The following is a 17,936-nucleotide window of genomic DNA, read 5'->3' on the forward strand; positions in this document are numbered from 1 at the left end:
TCTCTCTCTCTCTCTCTCTCTCTCTTTCTCTCTCTCTCCCTTTCTGTGGTTAAAAAATTGTGATTCAACAATTGTTAAAAGTAATTTTTTAAAGCCAAAAAGTAGAAGGAAATGAAATGCATGTGTCACTTTGTCAAATATGACATGAGCATTAGAATACTGACATCACAGTGGCCTGTTACCATGCTTACTACAGAATCCTCAGATGTCAGTGGTCGGTCTACCAACGCAGTCACCAGTTTGGTTTTTAGTCCTAGCAAATAAAGAGACAATTTTATGTCCACTAATATGTTCTCCATTCCAGGTTTCATGTAAAGGTATGTTTTTAATAACCAATTTGATTCTTATGATAATCTAATTGAATCAAGAAGTGTGTTGTCTTGAATCCTCCAGATCACATGAACTAACTTTTAACTTAGCAGTGGGTTCATGAAATGTTACTCATGTTAGCAATGTTCAGTACCAATCCCCTAAAGAAACAAAAGTTGTCATGTAAGGACAGGTATACTTTGAGCTTCCAAGAGAATGTTTTCTACAATTGTCTACCTACTACAAACACAAAATTCTTCTGTAAACTTGTCAGACTTCAACCTAAACTCTATGAACTCTGGTTTTTAGCAAATTGTTATTGTTTCAAATATATATTTTTCCAAGATATATTTTGTTCTTTATAACATTTCTCAGTATTTTAACATTTATTTGGATTATGAAGGAATGACTTTCCAAACATGCTCATTTCTTTCTTATTTTCTTTATCCATGAAATTACATTGGTACTATATTTGAAAGTATGTTTACATTATTGTTTGATGTGTGTGATAACAACCATTGATTGCTGTTTCTCTTTGACTCTTTGATTCTAAGAAATCTTAAAGTCTTTCTAAGTAAGAGTTGTTGTCTTTGTATGTATTCTTTGATAGATGTAACATGTTTTGGGCACAGTGATATTCACTTAAATAAATATATAATTTAAGTATTCAAATCTGATGAGTAGGGCACAGTAAAGAAACCACAAAAAGAGAAGCCACTCAATTTTTACAGGTAAAAAAATGTTATGGAGAGAAAAATGTTCAGAGGCATCTGGAAGTATTCAAAGCAGAGAGAAAAAGAAACAGACTTGGTATGACCAAGACTGTCTGGTACAGAAAGGAGAATATAGGAGTAGAAAATAGGAGATGCCTATGGCAGGAGGAGAAACTTTGCCTCCATAAAGAAGAGGGCATTCCAGAACATAGATTTTTATTCTGTGTTGCTTTTATTTACTGTACTACAAGAGATTCATTTGTAGTCAGAATTAGACAGCAGACAATCTCCATGAAAAATTTTATTGTTTGGTAGAGTTTTGCTATCTTAGTACTGTGTAATTAAACATAATGATAATACAGTTTCCAAAAGGCATAATTTATTACTATCACCTGAATTCAATCATTTTAAAGCCATAAGCATTATAATTTTGGAAACTTAAATAATTTTATAATCTCCTAGGTTGTTTCATTCTCAGTCCTTTGTGTCTCTAGGTTTTACAACAAATATGTTATCATATACTCAAAAGCATGTATCATCTACTGTAGTCCCAATGTTGTCTGACCTTCCTGTGTAGGAAGTATTCTAACTTTATGTCACTTAATCATATTTATCTTTAATGTGTCTCGTAATCTTTGTCTCTGTTAGATATTAAGGGTCACAGTGTTAATGATATCTGAATTTTTTGTTGACCTTTGATAGGTTAAAAGAATTAGGTAGTGAGAATCTTTGGGGATGAATATACACAGTATTTTGCAAAGTATCCCTTCAAAATGTAGATATCTATCATCTACCCATCAATCTGCCCATTCATCTTTCTATATCTCTCTATGTATATCTATTTATCTCTATGTATCTATGTATGTATCTATATATCTATGTATATATGTATGTTTGTATGTATGTATCTATGTTTCTATTATCTACCTATGTTTCTATCATATCTATGTATCTAATGTTTTAAAGCCAAAGAGTACAAGGAAATGAAATGCATGTGACAGTTTGTCAGTTAGGTCATGGAACCTCTACGATTGAATCATAATGGTCTGTCAGCTTGACTACTACAGAATCCTCAGACTTCAGTAGTTAGTCTACTAACTGCTGTAGGCAGTTTGGTATTCACAGCCCAAAACAGGAAGAAAATTTCTCATCCATTGAAAGTTCACCATTCCATATCTCACTGTAAAGGTATTTTTTAATAACAAATTTGATTCTCATGATTGACTAATAGTATCAGGAAGTGTTTTGTCTTGATTTGTCCAGATCATTGAAGTAACTTAATTCACCAATGTCTTGAGAAGCTATTTATGTTAGGCCAACAACCAACTTCCCAGACACCAGCTCCTGCCTTCTCTGGCCAGACACAACAACTGCCTGCTCAACCACCACAGCAGTACCAGGTGAGAACTTACCCTCCACAAACTTATACTACCCAAACATTTCAGTCTGCTAATTATACTGTTCCCCCTGGCTCTCAGCCTGGAATGGCTCCAAGCCAACCTGGTGCTTACCAACCAAGACCAGGTTTTACTCCATCTCCTGCAAGTACCATGACCCCTCCTTCCAGTGGGGTCATGCTCATATTCATCCTCCTTTTGGTCAGGGATATACCCAATTGGACCTGGTTATCGATAAGGAGGTTCAGCCACACAAATGATGGCTGATTGCCTCCCAAAAGACTATACAATACAATTTTCTTACAATTTGTACTGTATTGAAGTTTAAAAATTTAAAAAGCAGAGCATTTTTAATATCATTGTTGCTGTTAATTCAAAATATAATTTACCAGAATACAAACACAAAAAGACCAAAATGAATATTGTTTCCTCCCTTGTTTAAAATTGTAACTGCTTCCTAATTATTTTGGAACACTACTCTTACATGTGTGTAAAATGATTGGCTTTCTAGTTTTTCAGGGAATATTAAAAAGCTAAGGTAAGATATAGCCATCACACTTGGCTATTTACTATTAACATGATGTAATAAAGATAGAGCACTTTGAGAAGATGACTAGACATTATGTCTGAAATGTAACATTGATAGACTAATAAAGGTGATTGAATCAAAAATCCTACAAATATGCACAGCCATGAATGTGTCAAAGGCAATCAGAGTTACTCAAGTGGCAATGTGTCACATACTGACCGTCACAATGCAAAAACTGGAAATCATTCTCTCATATATTATTGCACAGTGATAATCACACTTGAAAATCTGATCTCACAATCATCTTGTAGAATTCTAAAAAAAAAAAAGCCTGTCCCTACATTTTATAATAGCTAACTAACTTTTTCTCATAATTTCAAACAATTTATTCTTATTCTCCAAGACTCATAAGTAAAATGTGATTTGCAACCATGCAAAATGACAGAGACCCTGTGTGTTTGCCCCATTTTGTCACAGATTAGTAAAATTTATGATGGAAAACCTTGTAGAAATATTTAGAAAGGATGTGGTTTCAGTTTTCTATGAAGCACCACTGAATCCTCCACAAGGACCAAAGGCCTTATGTTCCCAGAGTTTTCCATCTAACATAGGGGATATAAAGGAAACAGAACATGGACTCAGCAGCTGCCCCAGTGGGAGTACATGCACCCCTGGCCATTCTGGACTGCCAAGAAGTTCAGCTGCTCCTCATCTCTACGACAGCAATATCGGTGTGTATAGATGTTCTACTACTATAAAACTATGAATTATGACAAATGGCAATGAAGAATCTACTGTATCATGTGAAGGGAAACTTTACTTGTGCATTATAGCTATTATCCTTAGAATTTGCCTTCAAATTTTGATACCTCTTTCCACTGGTCCTGAGTTTATGTAAGACATAAATCCTAGAAGTGCAATTAGGTAATTAATTAAGGATATGTGAAGAAATGTCACTTACATTGATATATTGAGCCTTAACATAGATTCTTAAAATAAATAGAATAGCAACTCAATAGCAAATTGGGTTTTATGTATGCAACAGCTCTGGCTGTTATGGAACTTGCTTTGTATATCAGGCTGACCTCAAATTCACAGAGATCCTCTTGGCTCTGCTTTATGAGATCTAGGAATAAAGGCATGTTCCACCATGCTTGTCTTATATGAAAAATTTAAAATATAGCATAATATACCCATATGGTTGACATAGACACTATGATCTCAGAGTTGAGCTCACAGTTCAGTGGAGAAAACCAAGGGCTATAATAGAATTGCAGCCAGGAAAGTTGTGTTGTAGAGTGCAAATACTCTTGGTAATTTACTGTTGCCCATGGCTGTTCAGTCAGAAAGTCACACAGGGGGACAAAAAGTTTGGTACTATATCATTGCTTGATTCTAAAAGCTATATACATAGCTTTCAAGGCAAACACAAGAACTGTTTATACTAGATATATGGGACATATACAACTAGATATGCAGTGCCTTATGAAGCAATATCATTATGAATGTTATAATATTGATTACTTATTTTCTGTTTGTGATATTGCATAAGGCATGCTATAAAATGAAAAAGGCATGCTAGAGCTAAGTAATTTCAATTACAAAAACAATGATTTCCCATATTTCTTAGATTTAGACAAAGAAGGAGGCAATATGTGTACAAATCCACCAGTACCTTCTCAAAGTCCACCACCAGAAATTAAATATTTGTTTGGAAGACCTCTCGAAAGTATTTGTGAAGACAGAAAGCTGCCTGCCCCAATAATTGTGAGTATCTTTTTGGGTTTCTACAGTTGCTCTGTTTCACATAATTTCTGAGAACCTTTGTTCTATGTTATTTAATCACACTGATGAATGTTTAGCTATTCTATCCTTTAGGGAAAGATCCTTTAAAAATAGAAATAAGTTACACAGAATGTTAAGTCATGTAATTAAAAGAAATTTAAAAAAGGAAAAAAGAAGAAAAAGAAAAAGAAAAAAGAAAAAGGAAACAGTATTCCCATGATTGCACTGATTTCAACAGAGACCCAAACCTGCTTCTGGAGGACATGGGTCTATGGAAGTGCCTTGCTGGTTACCCAACCATCAACTATTCCAGCTTCTTTATGACTCCAGATTACTCTGGACTCTCCCTTAATATCATTACCTCTGAGATTACTCAATCTTTCATAATTAAAAATATCTAATGACCTTTATTTTACATTATCAATGAACCATATACATACATTGTTCTTTGCTACATATTTATATCCTTTTATCCTAGTGGATAGTATTTAAATATCACCTAATATGGCTTAATCCATTTTAAATAAGTTACTAAACTTCCATTAGAAATATTCATTTACTGTCCAGCATCCATTCGAGCACTATGCCTGTGCCAGGAATTTATGCTGTATGTGAACAAGTTTATCATGTTAGATAACATGTGCATTACTGCATATTTCTTAGGTATTTTAGAGAAGAATTTTCTGGTAACAGTGATTGTAATCATGTAGTCAACTGAAAATAGAGAATATATGGAGTACTGTGTATGGTCATCATTTTTATAGATTAAAACTATGAAAGAACAATTGAAATTTGCTTGGGTTCTTAAAGGTGTCAGCATCTTTAGACATAGATAGTTGAAAATAAGAAGTCACAGAAAAAGAAAGTAAGTCTCAAAAGTGTACTAGAAAAGGCTTTCTTAAAAACACAAATGTTAGGATTCATAATAGAGGCCACGACAGACAGGAAGTAAATTAGTGATTTGAACTCTGAAAATAATAATAATAATAATAAAGTTATATCTCAATAGTAACTTAGAATGGCACACTCAAGAAAGATATTCATAGTAGAAAAGTAAAAGTATGAGAAAAGTATTCACCAAAATGCTTTGGGCAAGAGAAGTGTGATTCAGTGCTGAGGATTATCTGATTCCAACAAAACCTTGATGTTTCAAATTGGGAAAATAGATTAGGGAATAAATATATTTGAAAGCTAAAGAAAACAAAGTTCAATGTCTTCTTCATTACTCAATTATAACTTTGTACCCATAATTGTCATGTCTCTGATTTACAAGAAAAGACATATTTTTATTTCAGATGTGTGGATCTATAATAATAGAAGCTTGTTTTTATCCCACATAGGATATGTTGTCAATCATTGCAGAAAAGGGAGAATATACAGATCACATATTTACATTACTATTGGAAAAAAGACACTGGTCCCTGAAGGATAGAATTAACGATGAACAACAGATTAACTGGAATAAAGAATCTGTTCTCATTGTAGCTTCAGTTTTACGGGTAAGGAAGATTTTTGCATCACAAACAATCAACATCACTCTAGAAATGCATATGTCCTTTCTGTCCTTGAGAGTACCAGATAAGGATAGTTTCCTTGAACTATGTACATATGACCTCTGGATAAAAGGCTTAGTAAGTAAAAGACTGACGAGCTCAAAGATTCATCACAAAGATAGAGGTGAACACCTTCTGTTGAAAGTTAACTTACTCATATATCAAATGGGATTAAGTTTGACATTACAAATGTTTCCACTGATTTCACTTCTGACTATACCATGTGAAGTAGTAGCAGAACAAGTAATAATAGTGTTAAAAGTATGTTTTACAAAATATATCTCTTAAGTCATACTTAAAAATACAAAAATTATCCTTCATAAATAACAGTTCAAATGACCAGACCACCACTGACCTACAATCAGCAATCAGAGTTGAATGTTTCCCTCTGTCCAGTAGATACATGAAATTGCTTCCCTTCTCTATCAAAAAATAAAGTAGCACTTTCACTTGGACCACCTATTGTCATCTTAATCCCATGTCAAATAATCAAGAATTAGCCTAAACTAATTTTAAATTGTGTACCATGTTTAACTTGCCAGTGAGCAGCAGTGACTCTAGAGCAAATATCATTATTTTTGTTTGGGCCCTGATCTGAGTTTGCCTCTCAGTAAACTTTAGAGCAATGGCCCCAGACATCAACAGAAAAGATAATGCTCTGAGAGTAGGCATGCTTAATAACATTAGGCAAAGGTACCTCCTTGGCCCTTGAGCTTGCCAAGTGTGTCTTGCCAGAAACCTAGGACCACATCATGGGCAGGAAAGTAAAGATCAGTGACTAAAGGGACCCACGTGCATTCAGAGCAATTTACAGGTACAACAACACCTGGGATTCTTCCATTTTTCTGACTTACTACCCTTGGTACAAGAAGAATGTCAATTGTGGTGTTTTGTTAACAAGGTGACATTTCTCTCCATCAAATAAGCTGATGCTTACAATTAATTTAAATAGTTGAATATTAACACATTTTAAGGACTGAATATGAAACTGTGAGACCTTCTCACATGTAAAACAGGGTGCTCAAGTAAGAAAATTCAATACTAATCCAGAGGGGCCTGTACACAGAGGTATACATGTATATTATAATTTTACTCTCTGTGAACTGAAAGTACAGATTCACCAACTTATACATTCAGAATGAGGTATTTACTGGGGGTGTCATTTTTTGATGGTTGCCTATTTCCAGAAAGAGCACTTTGTTTTTTGTTTCTTATTTTTTAATAGTTACTCTTTATTATTATTATTACTATTATTATATTACACCCTATTTACTAATTCATTCATTCATTCATTTTACATCTTGAATACTGTCCCCTACCTTTTCAAACTTCACATAGTCTCTTCCCTTCTCCTCTGAGTGGGTTAGAACCCCCTGGGTTATCCTCGCACTCTGGCACATCAACTTTCTTCAGGGTTAGCACATCTTCTCCTACTGAGGCCAATTGGTAAAGGGATTCCACAGAGAGTCAACAGCTTTAGAAATAGACCCTGCTCCACATGTTGTGGGATCCACATGGAGACTGAGCTGCACATTTGCTACATATGTGTTGTGTGTCATGATGCAGCTTCTGTATGCTTTTTGGTCAGTCCTTGATAGCTCCCAATAGTCCATATTTTTTGACTCTGTTGGTCTGCCTATGGAGTCCCCATCTCCATTAAGGCTTTGAATCCTTCCCCCAACACTTCCATAAGAGTCCCTGAGCTCCATCCAATGATTGGCTATGGTTCACTGTATCCTGTTTTAGTCAGCTGTTGAGTGAACCCTCTCAGAGCACTTAGGATAGGCTCCTGTCTGGATTTCCCACATAGGAGCTGGCCTTCTTCGAGGCAGACAAAGCTTTAGGCTGGGAAGTGGAATGCAGATCTCTGATTGGAGGTAGTAGTGTGAACTAGAAGCCAAGAAAGTCAATTTGAATGCAGTGGGTTAATTTCATTGCTACACCAACCAGAACGTTGATTCTTTGAATCTAGTCTTAGGTAAGAAAATACAAGCTCCTGCTTATAGGTTCCAGTTTTGAGCCAAGATTCTGGATAGATGACAGTTTGGGAATCTATTACAGTAGTAGGGTCTCAACCAGTGTTTCTCTGCCTTCCAAATCCTATGACACTAATATATTTCCTCATGGTGTGGTGATACCTAACAATTTCATCATTTTGCTGCTATTTCATAACTGTAGTTTTGCTACTGTTATAAATTATAATGTGTAATGTATGGAATATTTGATATGCAGGATATCTGAAATATGACCCACCCCCCAAAGATATTATAACATACAAGTTGAGAATCTAAACTGGTATTTTTGAACAAAAATACTTCTCCAATACATTCTCCAATGTACATTGACCATTACAATTCTTTTTTTTTTTTCTTGCAAAAGGATTTTATTCAAAATATACAAGGGAGCTTGCTTTGTTCACATTTATTTGAAAATTGGCTTAGGGTGCTTGATGAAAATTCTCTGCATCGAAAAATTTCAGCAATCAAAAGGTAATGATACGGGGAACCCTTGGCCAACCACAGAAAGATAAAAGCAGTGCAATTTTGAAGATACATAGGCTTCTGTTTACAGGATTATCCACTTGCAGAATGTCCCATACTAAGAAATTCTCTTTGATTTAGACATGTATAGTCATATTATAAACAGTTGCATTTCTCAAGCAAGTGTGTGGTACCATGTGTGAAATCCCACCATTTGGTAATCTTCTACATTATAACTGTCACTATTTAAACACAGGCTACATAACACAGGTGTGTGTAGGTCAGCCTAGAGTATTTGCTTGAGTTCCTGTGTGAGACAATTTTAATATATATATTATACATATCATATATGTCATATATATTATATATGTATATGTATGTGTATATGTGTGTGTGTGTATAATACCTGTGGGATATTTGCATCCTAATATTATTAAATGGTATTGTGAATATTCACATGCTAAATATGTCATTGATTAGAACATGAAGCTATTACTGAATTTGTTTTTCTCAACTATAACTACCTAGAGAAGTCTAGGTCAGGAATAGCTTTGACTTCTTTGAATTGTTTTCCTGTACGATACTCCATAGAACGATTTATTATGTAACAGAGGAGCTTTGAACCCCTAATGCTAGCCTGGACCCCAGCATCTCTGCCTTACCTATAGCAGAAGCTTTTATAACTGCATTGTGTAGGGTCACTAGTGTGCTTTCTGTTCCTTATGTTCTAGAGTACCACAAGAGTTTTACATGGTTTCATACTACATTAGACATTGAATGTGTCCCCATGGTGGCTTGAAAGATGATTCACTGTTTAACAACACTGTCTCCATATACAGAACACACATGGCCTGCAACAATCTTCATTCATTCTAATTCCAGGGAACCTGACAACTGCATCTGGATTCTGTGGATACCAGTCATACATATAGCACACAGAAATTCAAAACATTATTTAAAAAAAAAACATTCCTGGGATTCTATACAGAGAAGTGATTTGCAGAAAATATTTTGCATAATACTTTAGCTATATATTCTTATTTCTATTGAATTCTGATTATACTATGAGCTGGTCTACAAAACGTTTACTCCAATTTTTTATGTATTTAGAGTTTTGTAAGTAATATTACCTGTAAGATAATCAACAGTAAAATTCTCCTTTTTCTATGTATAGAATTCTACTGAAGATTCCCCAACCAAACTACATGTTGCTAAAATATCTTATTTGTGTACTATTGAAAATTAAAAGATCTTCAAAGAATCATTTAGACACAAACTGCTTATCTGTCCGCTTAGCCTCTTGTGTGATGTGGGATCAGAAATCCAGTGGTCCAATTTGTGGGGTTAACTTCCCAAAACAGGTAAAGGGATCTGATTTTTGCCTTTGGTTACAAATTCCTCATTGTGATCCATGAGTTGAGAATACCTCAGAAACATCATTGCTGTAAAAGGAAAACCTAGGATTGGATTCTTCTGGAGTGAAATATGTATTGATCTATTTCAGGAAGGTTTGGGAAGGGAGATTGTTGATGTAGTTTGAAGTAAGTGAATCATTTCTTTCTTTTGATCTTTCTTCCTTTCTCTTTAGATATTGATTTTAAATATTATATTTTAGCCAACAATATGCTGCAAGCTTAATTGTAGTTCAAAATACTGTAGTGAAGTTGAAAAAGTCCTGATTACCTAGTGTTTTGTTTGTCTCTTTGGATTTATCCTTTTAGCCCTACTTTGGATCACTTAATAGTTGTGTTTCATAATGGTGGGATTATATTTTTAAGTATTCACCTCAACTTAATTTCTGGTCATATAAAAGTATGTTGCATATAATTACATACATATACAATATGTTATATAAAGACTAATGATAAATAATTGGGTATGTTATTTTGTATACTTTCCATTATTTTAGCACTACCTTATTTCAGGTACAGTTTTGTGTTCTTCAGGTTTTCTGTAGCTCTTAATTTTATTATAAACCTATATGCATTAGTATCTTTTTACTAATTTATTTATTTCCTTTATATCCTGATTGCTTTCCCCTCACAACCATCTTCACAAGTCCCATCTTCACAACCCCCTCTTCCCTCCTTTGCCCCAGAAAAGTGTAGACCTTCCATGGACACCAACTCACTCTCATGTATTAATTCACAACAGTAATATGTATATCTCCTACCACTGAAGCTAAACAAAGCACCCCAGCTAAAAGAAAGCAATCCAGTTTTCAACAACAAAGTGAGAGCCAACCCCACACCAATTTTCGGGGACACACATGATAATCAAGCTGCACATCTGCTTCATAAATTTAGGTGCCTAGATCCAGTTGCTGAAGCTTGTGAAGGGCCTGGTTCTGCAAACTCAAAGTGGAGAGTTCATGACTAAAGGCAACAGCAGGACATCAGTATATAGAAGGAGAGGCTCTCTGGGAGATTCCAGTATTGATGGTGTAGCAAAATCCAGAGGCCTTGAACCAGATCAGTGACTTATTTCAATGTACATTTGCAAGTGAAGTTGTTCTCACAGTGAATTTTTAAATGTTTTAAAATTTTAGTTATATTTTTAATTTAAATTTAAAAGCCTTATTTATTTATTTATTTTTAATTTGGGGAACGGAGTTATGAGCAGAAAGGGCAGATATGGAAGGATTGAAAATGAGTGTTACTGTGTTACATGATGATAAATTCACAGAGAATCATTGAAGAGCATACATTTTGAAAAGGAAAAAAAGACAATAAAGGAAAACAAAAAATGAAAAAAATCAAGACATATTTTCACTAGTAGTTTCCAGGGATAAGGTACACAGGAAGGAAGTCATGGTAATGCTACTCCCAGTGGAGGAGGATAGCCCAGAGAACAGCTTGAAAAGCTTTAGTGGCTTGGGATAATAACATACTTGTTTTAGTTTGTTTGTTTCCAACTACCAAGCTACTGGCAACCTAAAATCCAAGCCTATATCAAACTGCAGGTTCTGTTCAAGTGTAGCAATAAGATACATTTTTAACTCTTAATAACTATTAATGTTTCTCCATTTAAAGACAGTTCTATTCAAATATATTCTTTTGTACAATCAGGCATGAAGACAAAGAAACAAAACTCTCCTGTTCAGTCTGCATAATAAGTAAGACAATCCTCTGAATGTGATTTTCCGGGACTCATTTCTTCCCTATCCTGTGCAGAAATACATAAACTGTGCTCAAAAATAAACTTCGGAGCACCCTGGGAAGAGACATATGTGATGAGGAGAGTTAGTTTAACCTAAGCCACGATTTCAAGAGGAAGGGGACTTATCAGTGTTGTTCCATTTAGAAAGTGTTTTGATTTGCTACTATTGCTGTGACAAAACACTGATGAAAAGCAAAATATGGAGGACAGGTTACACTTCATGATATACTTCCAGTTACTACTGAGAAATGTCAGGGTCCAAACCAAATCAAGGGCAGTAACTTAAGCAGAAGCTGAGTAGGAGTTCTGCCTACTGCTTTGAAACTCATCTTCTTTGTCTGACTACTAGCTCAATGATAGCACCATCCTGGAGAACTGGGCCCTGCAATTTCTAAGGTTAATCAAGACAATATATCTTAGACTTCTCTACACAATAGGTCAATCTGATGGAGGCATTTTCTCAATTAAGTTTCCCTCTTCTCACCAACTTCTTCTTTTAGTTACCTTTCTATTGCCTTAAGAAAACACCTGAGAGGCTCTGACAGTACCTGACTATCACAGATGTAGAGGCTCACAGACATCTATTGATCTTAGTACAGGGTCCCCAGTGAAGGAGTTAGAGAAAGGACCAATGGAGATGAGGGGTTTGCAGCCCCTTAGGATGAACAACTATGAACTAACTAGTACCCTCAGAGCTCCCAGAGTCTCAACCACCAACCAAGGACTGCACATGGAGGGGTCTGATTGTTCTGGCAGCATGTGTATAGTAGAGGATTACAATTTGGTCATCAATAGGAGGAGAAGAGCTCAGCCCTGTGAAAGTTCTGTGCCCCAGTGTAGGGGAATGCCAGGGCCAATAAGTGGGAGAGGGTGGGGTGGCAGGCATGGGGGGGGAGTCAACAGGGGTTTGTTTTGTTGTTTTTGTTTGTTTGTTTTTTGGAGGGGAAACTAGGAATGGAGAAATTTACATGTAAATAAAGAAAATATCTAATAAGAAAAAAAAATTATCATTGGCATCATGGGGATTAAAAATGGCTTGCCGGTTTAAAAGTACTTGGTGGACTTTCAAAGAACTAAAGTTTGTTTACCAGTACCAGTGTGGGGCAGATAGTCACTCCAATTCCAGAGGATCAGACACACTAGACTGGTTTCTGGGGCTCCAACATATAAATGTGCCCATACACACAATTAATAAATAAATGAATCTTTTAAAAAAAAGTCATAGGCGAAGGAAACAAATAAAAATTAAAAAAAGAAAACACCATAACCAAGGCAACTAATAGAAATAAGTGTTTATTTTAGACTTATAGATGTAGAGGGATTACAGTGCTTCAAAGTCATGACAGAGGAGCATGGTTGTACAAAGGAAGGACAATTAAATGGGAAGCAGAGACCTGAGGGCTATCGTCCTAGACAGCAAACATTAAGCAGAGAGAGTACATGGAAAATTGCACCTAACTTTTGTAACCCTAAATTATAGCCAATGGCATACTTCCTACAGGAAGGTCAAGCCACTTTAGCCACCCAAAACATGTCACAAAAAGGGTATCAAGTATAGTGATGCCTGGGTTTGAGGGTCATCCCATTCAAATTATCACAAAGAAACCCAACCCCAATACCTCAAAAAAAATCAACAAAGTACAGTCAAGATACCTTTACAGTCATTAATTCAATTCACTCACAGTTATTGGCAGCATATCGGTTCTAAAATGTTGCTTTGCTTTAGGAGTTCCTCTATTCTTTGCAATATATATGAAATTTTAACAAGTTTTAGTAAGATGCAAAGAACTTATAGTTTTCATTTCAGACAGACTTCATTTCATGGGTTCCTATTCGGTAGTGGCAACTGTTATTTTCCTCATAGTTTTGGATTTAATTTTTTTATTTCAATTGTGGAAACTGTGTGAAATGACAGAGGTTCATGATTTTTGCCTTGTGTTGTTACAGGTGTCTATTATGGGTATCATGATTGACAACTGTGTAGACATCTTTGGAGATGATGATGTATGTTTAAAAGATATTCAAATGAAGTCTGATACTGCTGGTAAATCACCTGTTACTAAAAAGACCAAAAATGGCCACAGTGGGAAAACCTGTGATAAAAAAACATTAAAGATTGCATCTGTTGCTCTGCAGGAAGAAGGTCCTACAGGTAAGACAGTCATCAAATGAATGGAAGGATGATGCCATTCCCTGATTTCAAAAATTTGTAAATAACATTAGAGCAGCATGGGAAAATCTTTATAACAACACTTATACAAAAACGAATGCATCTATACATAATACAAGCATATCTATACACATATATACTTTCATATACATACAGATATGTATGACATATGGACTCTTTATTTAGCCACTGCAAGAATCCCACAATATTGCCTGCTATATTTTTCCCCTTTGTTCCCATGATCCTTAAGTCATATAGGATATCTTAAATATCAAATTATTTTTTAAAAGATCATTTAGAAATAATGATTAGATTTAAAAATGCATTAAACATTCTGCAAGATTAAGTCCTGTGCCACTGTCAACAAGCTTTGCTATCCTTGTGCAAAACCACTAATGTTTGTTTAATTTTATATGAGAGATTATCTCACCAAATGCTTAGCAGTGGTATAAATATTAAATTACACAGGATCCACTAAAATACATAAGTGAAGAAGGATAAAGTGGCTAAAACATACCTGATTTAGCACCATTCAAATTTAAATACATTGTTAACTCAAGTAATTCTTTGTATAGAATTAAGAAAATATACTGAAATACTACTCTTATTTGAAGTAAGAATCTATCATCTGACAATGTCTAACAATGACATTTTTTGTTACATTTAGCAGAGCAAAATGGAACAACTGCCACATATTAGTGGTAGAGGATGACCAAAGAAGACTCTTGTTATTCTATTTTAATGTTCCCACTTAATCATAGAAGAAGATATTATTACAAGATACTACTTCAGTATTTACTATATTATTAGTTACATATAGTAACTAATAGTTATATCACTCTATGCCATATGTTATGTATAATTTGGCATTATAATAAAAGTTATTAAATTATATTTTTGCTTATACTCCAATGTTCCTTGTTCATGATTCTCCATAGTCTGGAGATGGCATTTTCTGAGTCTGCATCTAGAGCCCAGTTATAGGGTTAGTTTTCTAACCTCAGTTACCGAAGCATGGACAAAATCTAATGATAGTAAATAAGCTCACAGACCTGTGCCTAGACTCCAGTACCACAGATTTTTCTAAATGATATTCCACTAACAGTCAAAATTAATCATAGCACATGATGAAATTAGAGTTGTAAGAATATACAAAATCACCTGAAAAGATGGTTCGATGTTTAAAGCAGTTGAGATACGGGCTTTGTGACATGACAAACAAAACTGGGTATTGTAACACAAGCATCTCTAAACCAGAAGCTTCCATCTGGAGATGGGAGTTGGAAACAATAATTAACAGAAGTTTTAATGGTTTAATATACAGAAATCTATCAATGTAATTCACTGTATAAACAAACTCAAAGGGAAAAAAAACATATGATCATCTCATTAGATGCTGAGAAATCATTTGTCAAAATCCAATATCCTTCATAATAAAAGCTTGGAAAGATCAGGAATTCAAAGCCCATACTTAAACATAGTAAAAGCAATATTCAGCAAACCAGTAGCCAACATCAAACTAAATGGAGAGAAACTTGAAGCAATCACACCAAAATCAGGGACTAGACAGGGCTGCCCACTTTCTCCCTACCTATTCAATATTGTACTTGAAGTCCTAGCCAGAGCAATTAGAGAACAAAAGGAGATCAAAGGGATACGAATTGGAAAGGAAGAAGTCAATTTATCATTATTTGCAGATGATATGATAGTATACTTAAGTGTCCCCAAAAATTCCACCAGAGAGCTCCTAAACCTGATAAACAACTTCAGCAAAGTAGCTGGATATAAAATTAACTCAACCAAATCAATGGCCTTCCTCTATACAAAGGATAAGCAGGCTGAGAAAGAAATTAAGGAAACAACACCCTTCACAATAGTCACAAGTAATATAAACTACCTTGGTGTGACTCTAACTAAGCAAGTAAAAGATCTGTTTGACGAGAACTTCAAGTCTCTGAAGAAGGAAATGGAAAAAGATCTCAGAAGTTGGAAAGATCTCCCATGCTCGTGAATTGGCAGGATTAATATAGTAAAAATGGCCATCTTTCCGAAAACAATCTACACATTCAATGCAATTCTCATCAAAATTCCAACTCAATTCATCAAAGACTTAGAAGGAGCAATTTGCAGATTCATCTGGAATAACAAAAAAAACAGGATAGGGAACACTATACTCAACAATAAAGGAACCTCTGGTAGAATCAACCATCCTGGACTTAAAGCTGTACTATAGAGCAATTGTGATAAAAAACTGCATAGTATTGGTACAGTGACAGGCAGGTAGATAAAAGAGCCAGAAAAGAACCCACAAACTTATGGCCACTTGATCTTTGACAAAGCAGCTAAATCCATCCAGTGGGAAAAAGACAGCATTTTCAACAAATGGTGCTGGCTCAACTGTGGTCAGCATGTAGAAGAATGCAAATCGATCCATTCCAAATTCCTTGTACAAAGCTCAAGTCCAAATGGATCAAGGACCTCCACATCAAACCAGATACAGTGAAACTAATAGAAAAGAAAGTGGGGAAGAGCCTCGAGCACATAGGCACAGGAGAAAATTTCCTGAATAGAACACCAATAGCTTATGCTTTAAGACCAAGAATTAACAAATGAGACCTCGTAAAATTGCAAAGCTTCTGTAAGGAAAAGGACAATGTCAATAGGACAAAAGGGCAACTGAAAGATTGGGGAAAAAATCTTTACCAGTCCTATATCTAATAGAGGGCTATTATCCAATATATACAAAGAACTCAAGAAGGTAGACTCAGAGAACCAAATAACCCTATTAAAAATGGGGTATAGAGCTAAACAAAGAATTCTCAACTTAGTCATCAGGGAAATGCAAATCAAAACAACACTGAGATTCCACCTCACACCAATCAGAATGACTAGGATACAAATAACTCAGGTGACAGCAGATGCTGAAGAGGTTTTGGAGAAAGAGGAACACTCTTTCATTGCTGGAAGATTTGCAAGCTGGTACAACCACTCTGGAAATCAGTTTGGCAGTTCCTCTGAAAATTGGACATAGTACTACCAGAGGACCCAGCTAGAGCCTTCCAGGGTATATACCCAGCAGATGCTCCAACATGTAATAAGGACATATGCTCCACCATAAGGTTGCTAAATTCATAGCAACCTTATTTATAATATCTAGAAACTGGAAAACACTCAGATGTCCCTCAAGAGAGGAATGGATACAGAAAATGTGGTACATCTACACAATGGAGTACTACTCAGCTATTAAAAACAATGAATTTATGAAATTCTTAGGGAAATGGATTTATCTGGAGAATATCATCCTGAGTGAGGTAACCCAATCACAAAAGAATACACATGGTATGCACTCTCTGATAACTGGACATTAGCCTAGAAGACCGGAGTACAAAAAGTACAATCCACAAACCACAAGAAACATAAGAAGGATGACCAAATATGGATACTTCATTCCTTCATAAAAGGGGGAACTCTATGGAAGGAGTTCTAGAGACTAACTATGGAGCAGAGACTGAAGGAAGGACAATCCAGAGACTGCTCCACCTGGGAATCCTTCCCATATTCAATCATCAAATCCAGACAATATTGTGGATGCCTGCAAGTGCTGGATGACAGGAGCCTGATATAGCTCTCTCCTGAGAGGCTCTGACAGTACCTGACTAATACAGAAATAGAGGCTCACAGCCATCCATTGGACTGAGTACAGGGTCCTCAATGAAGAAACTAGAGAAAGGAGCCATGGAGCTGTAGGGTTTGCAGCCCCTTAGGATGAACTTCAATATGAACTAACCAGCACTCTCAGAGCTCCCAGGGACTAAACCACCAACAAAAGAGTACATGGTGG

The 17,936-nt window shown here is 35.4% G+C and overlaps 1 protein-coding gene across 2 annotated transcripts; it reads left to right on the forward strand.

Moving 5' to 3' along the window:
* Positions 1 to 202: 202 nt before the first annotated feature.
* LOC116094780 (rho GTPase-activating protein 20-like) lies at positions 203 to 15,001 on the forward strand. 2 transcript variants are annotated; one of them, XM_031376260.1, is made up of 9 exons: positions 203 to 317; positions 2,286 to 2,422; positions 3,426 to 3,679; positions 4,579 to 4,715; positions 6,074 to 6,232; positions 8,666 to 8,775; positions 9,941 to 10,127; positions 13,873 to 14,077; positions 14,763 to 15,001. In XM_031376260.1, the coding sequence occupies exons 3-9, from the start codon at positions 3,439 to 3,441 to the stop codon at positions 14,792 to 14,794; spliced, it is 1,071 nt and encodes a 356-aa protein (XP_031232120.1). In that variant the 5' UTR covers positions 203 to 317; positions 2,286 to 2,422; positions 3,426 to 3,438; the 3' UTR covers positions 14,795 to 15,001. The 2 variants fall into 2 exon arrangements, with proteins under 2 accessions (XP_031232120.1, XP_031232121.1); XM_031376261.1 differs by lacking the exon at positions 3,426 to 3,679.
* Positions 15,002 to 17,936: the final 2,935 nt, after the last annotated feature.

Source organism: Mastomys coucha, unplaced genomic scaffold (assembly GCF_008632895.1).
Source record: "Mastomys coucha isolate ucsf_1 unplaced genomic scaffold, UCSF_Mcou_1 pScaffold17, whole genome shotgun sequence".
NCBI lineage: Eukaryota > Metazoa > Chordata > Mammalia > Rodentia > Muridae > Mastomys > Mastomys coucha.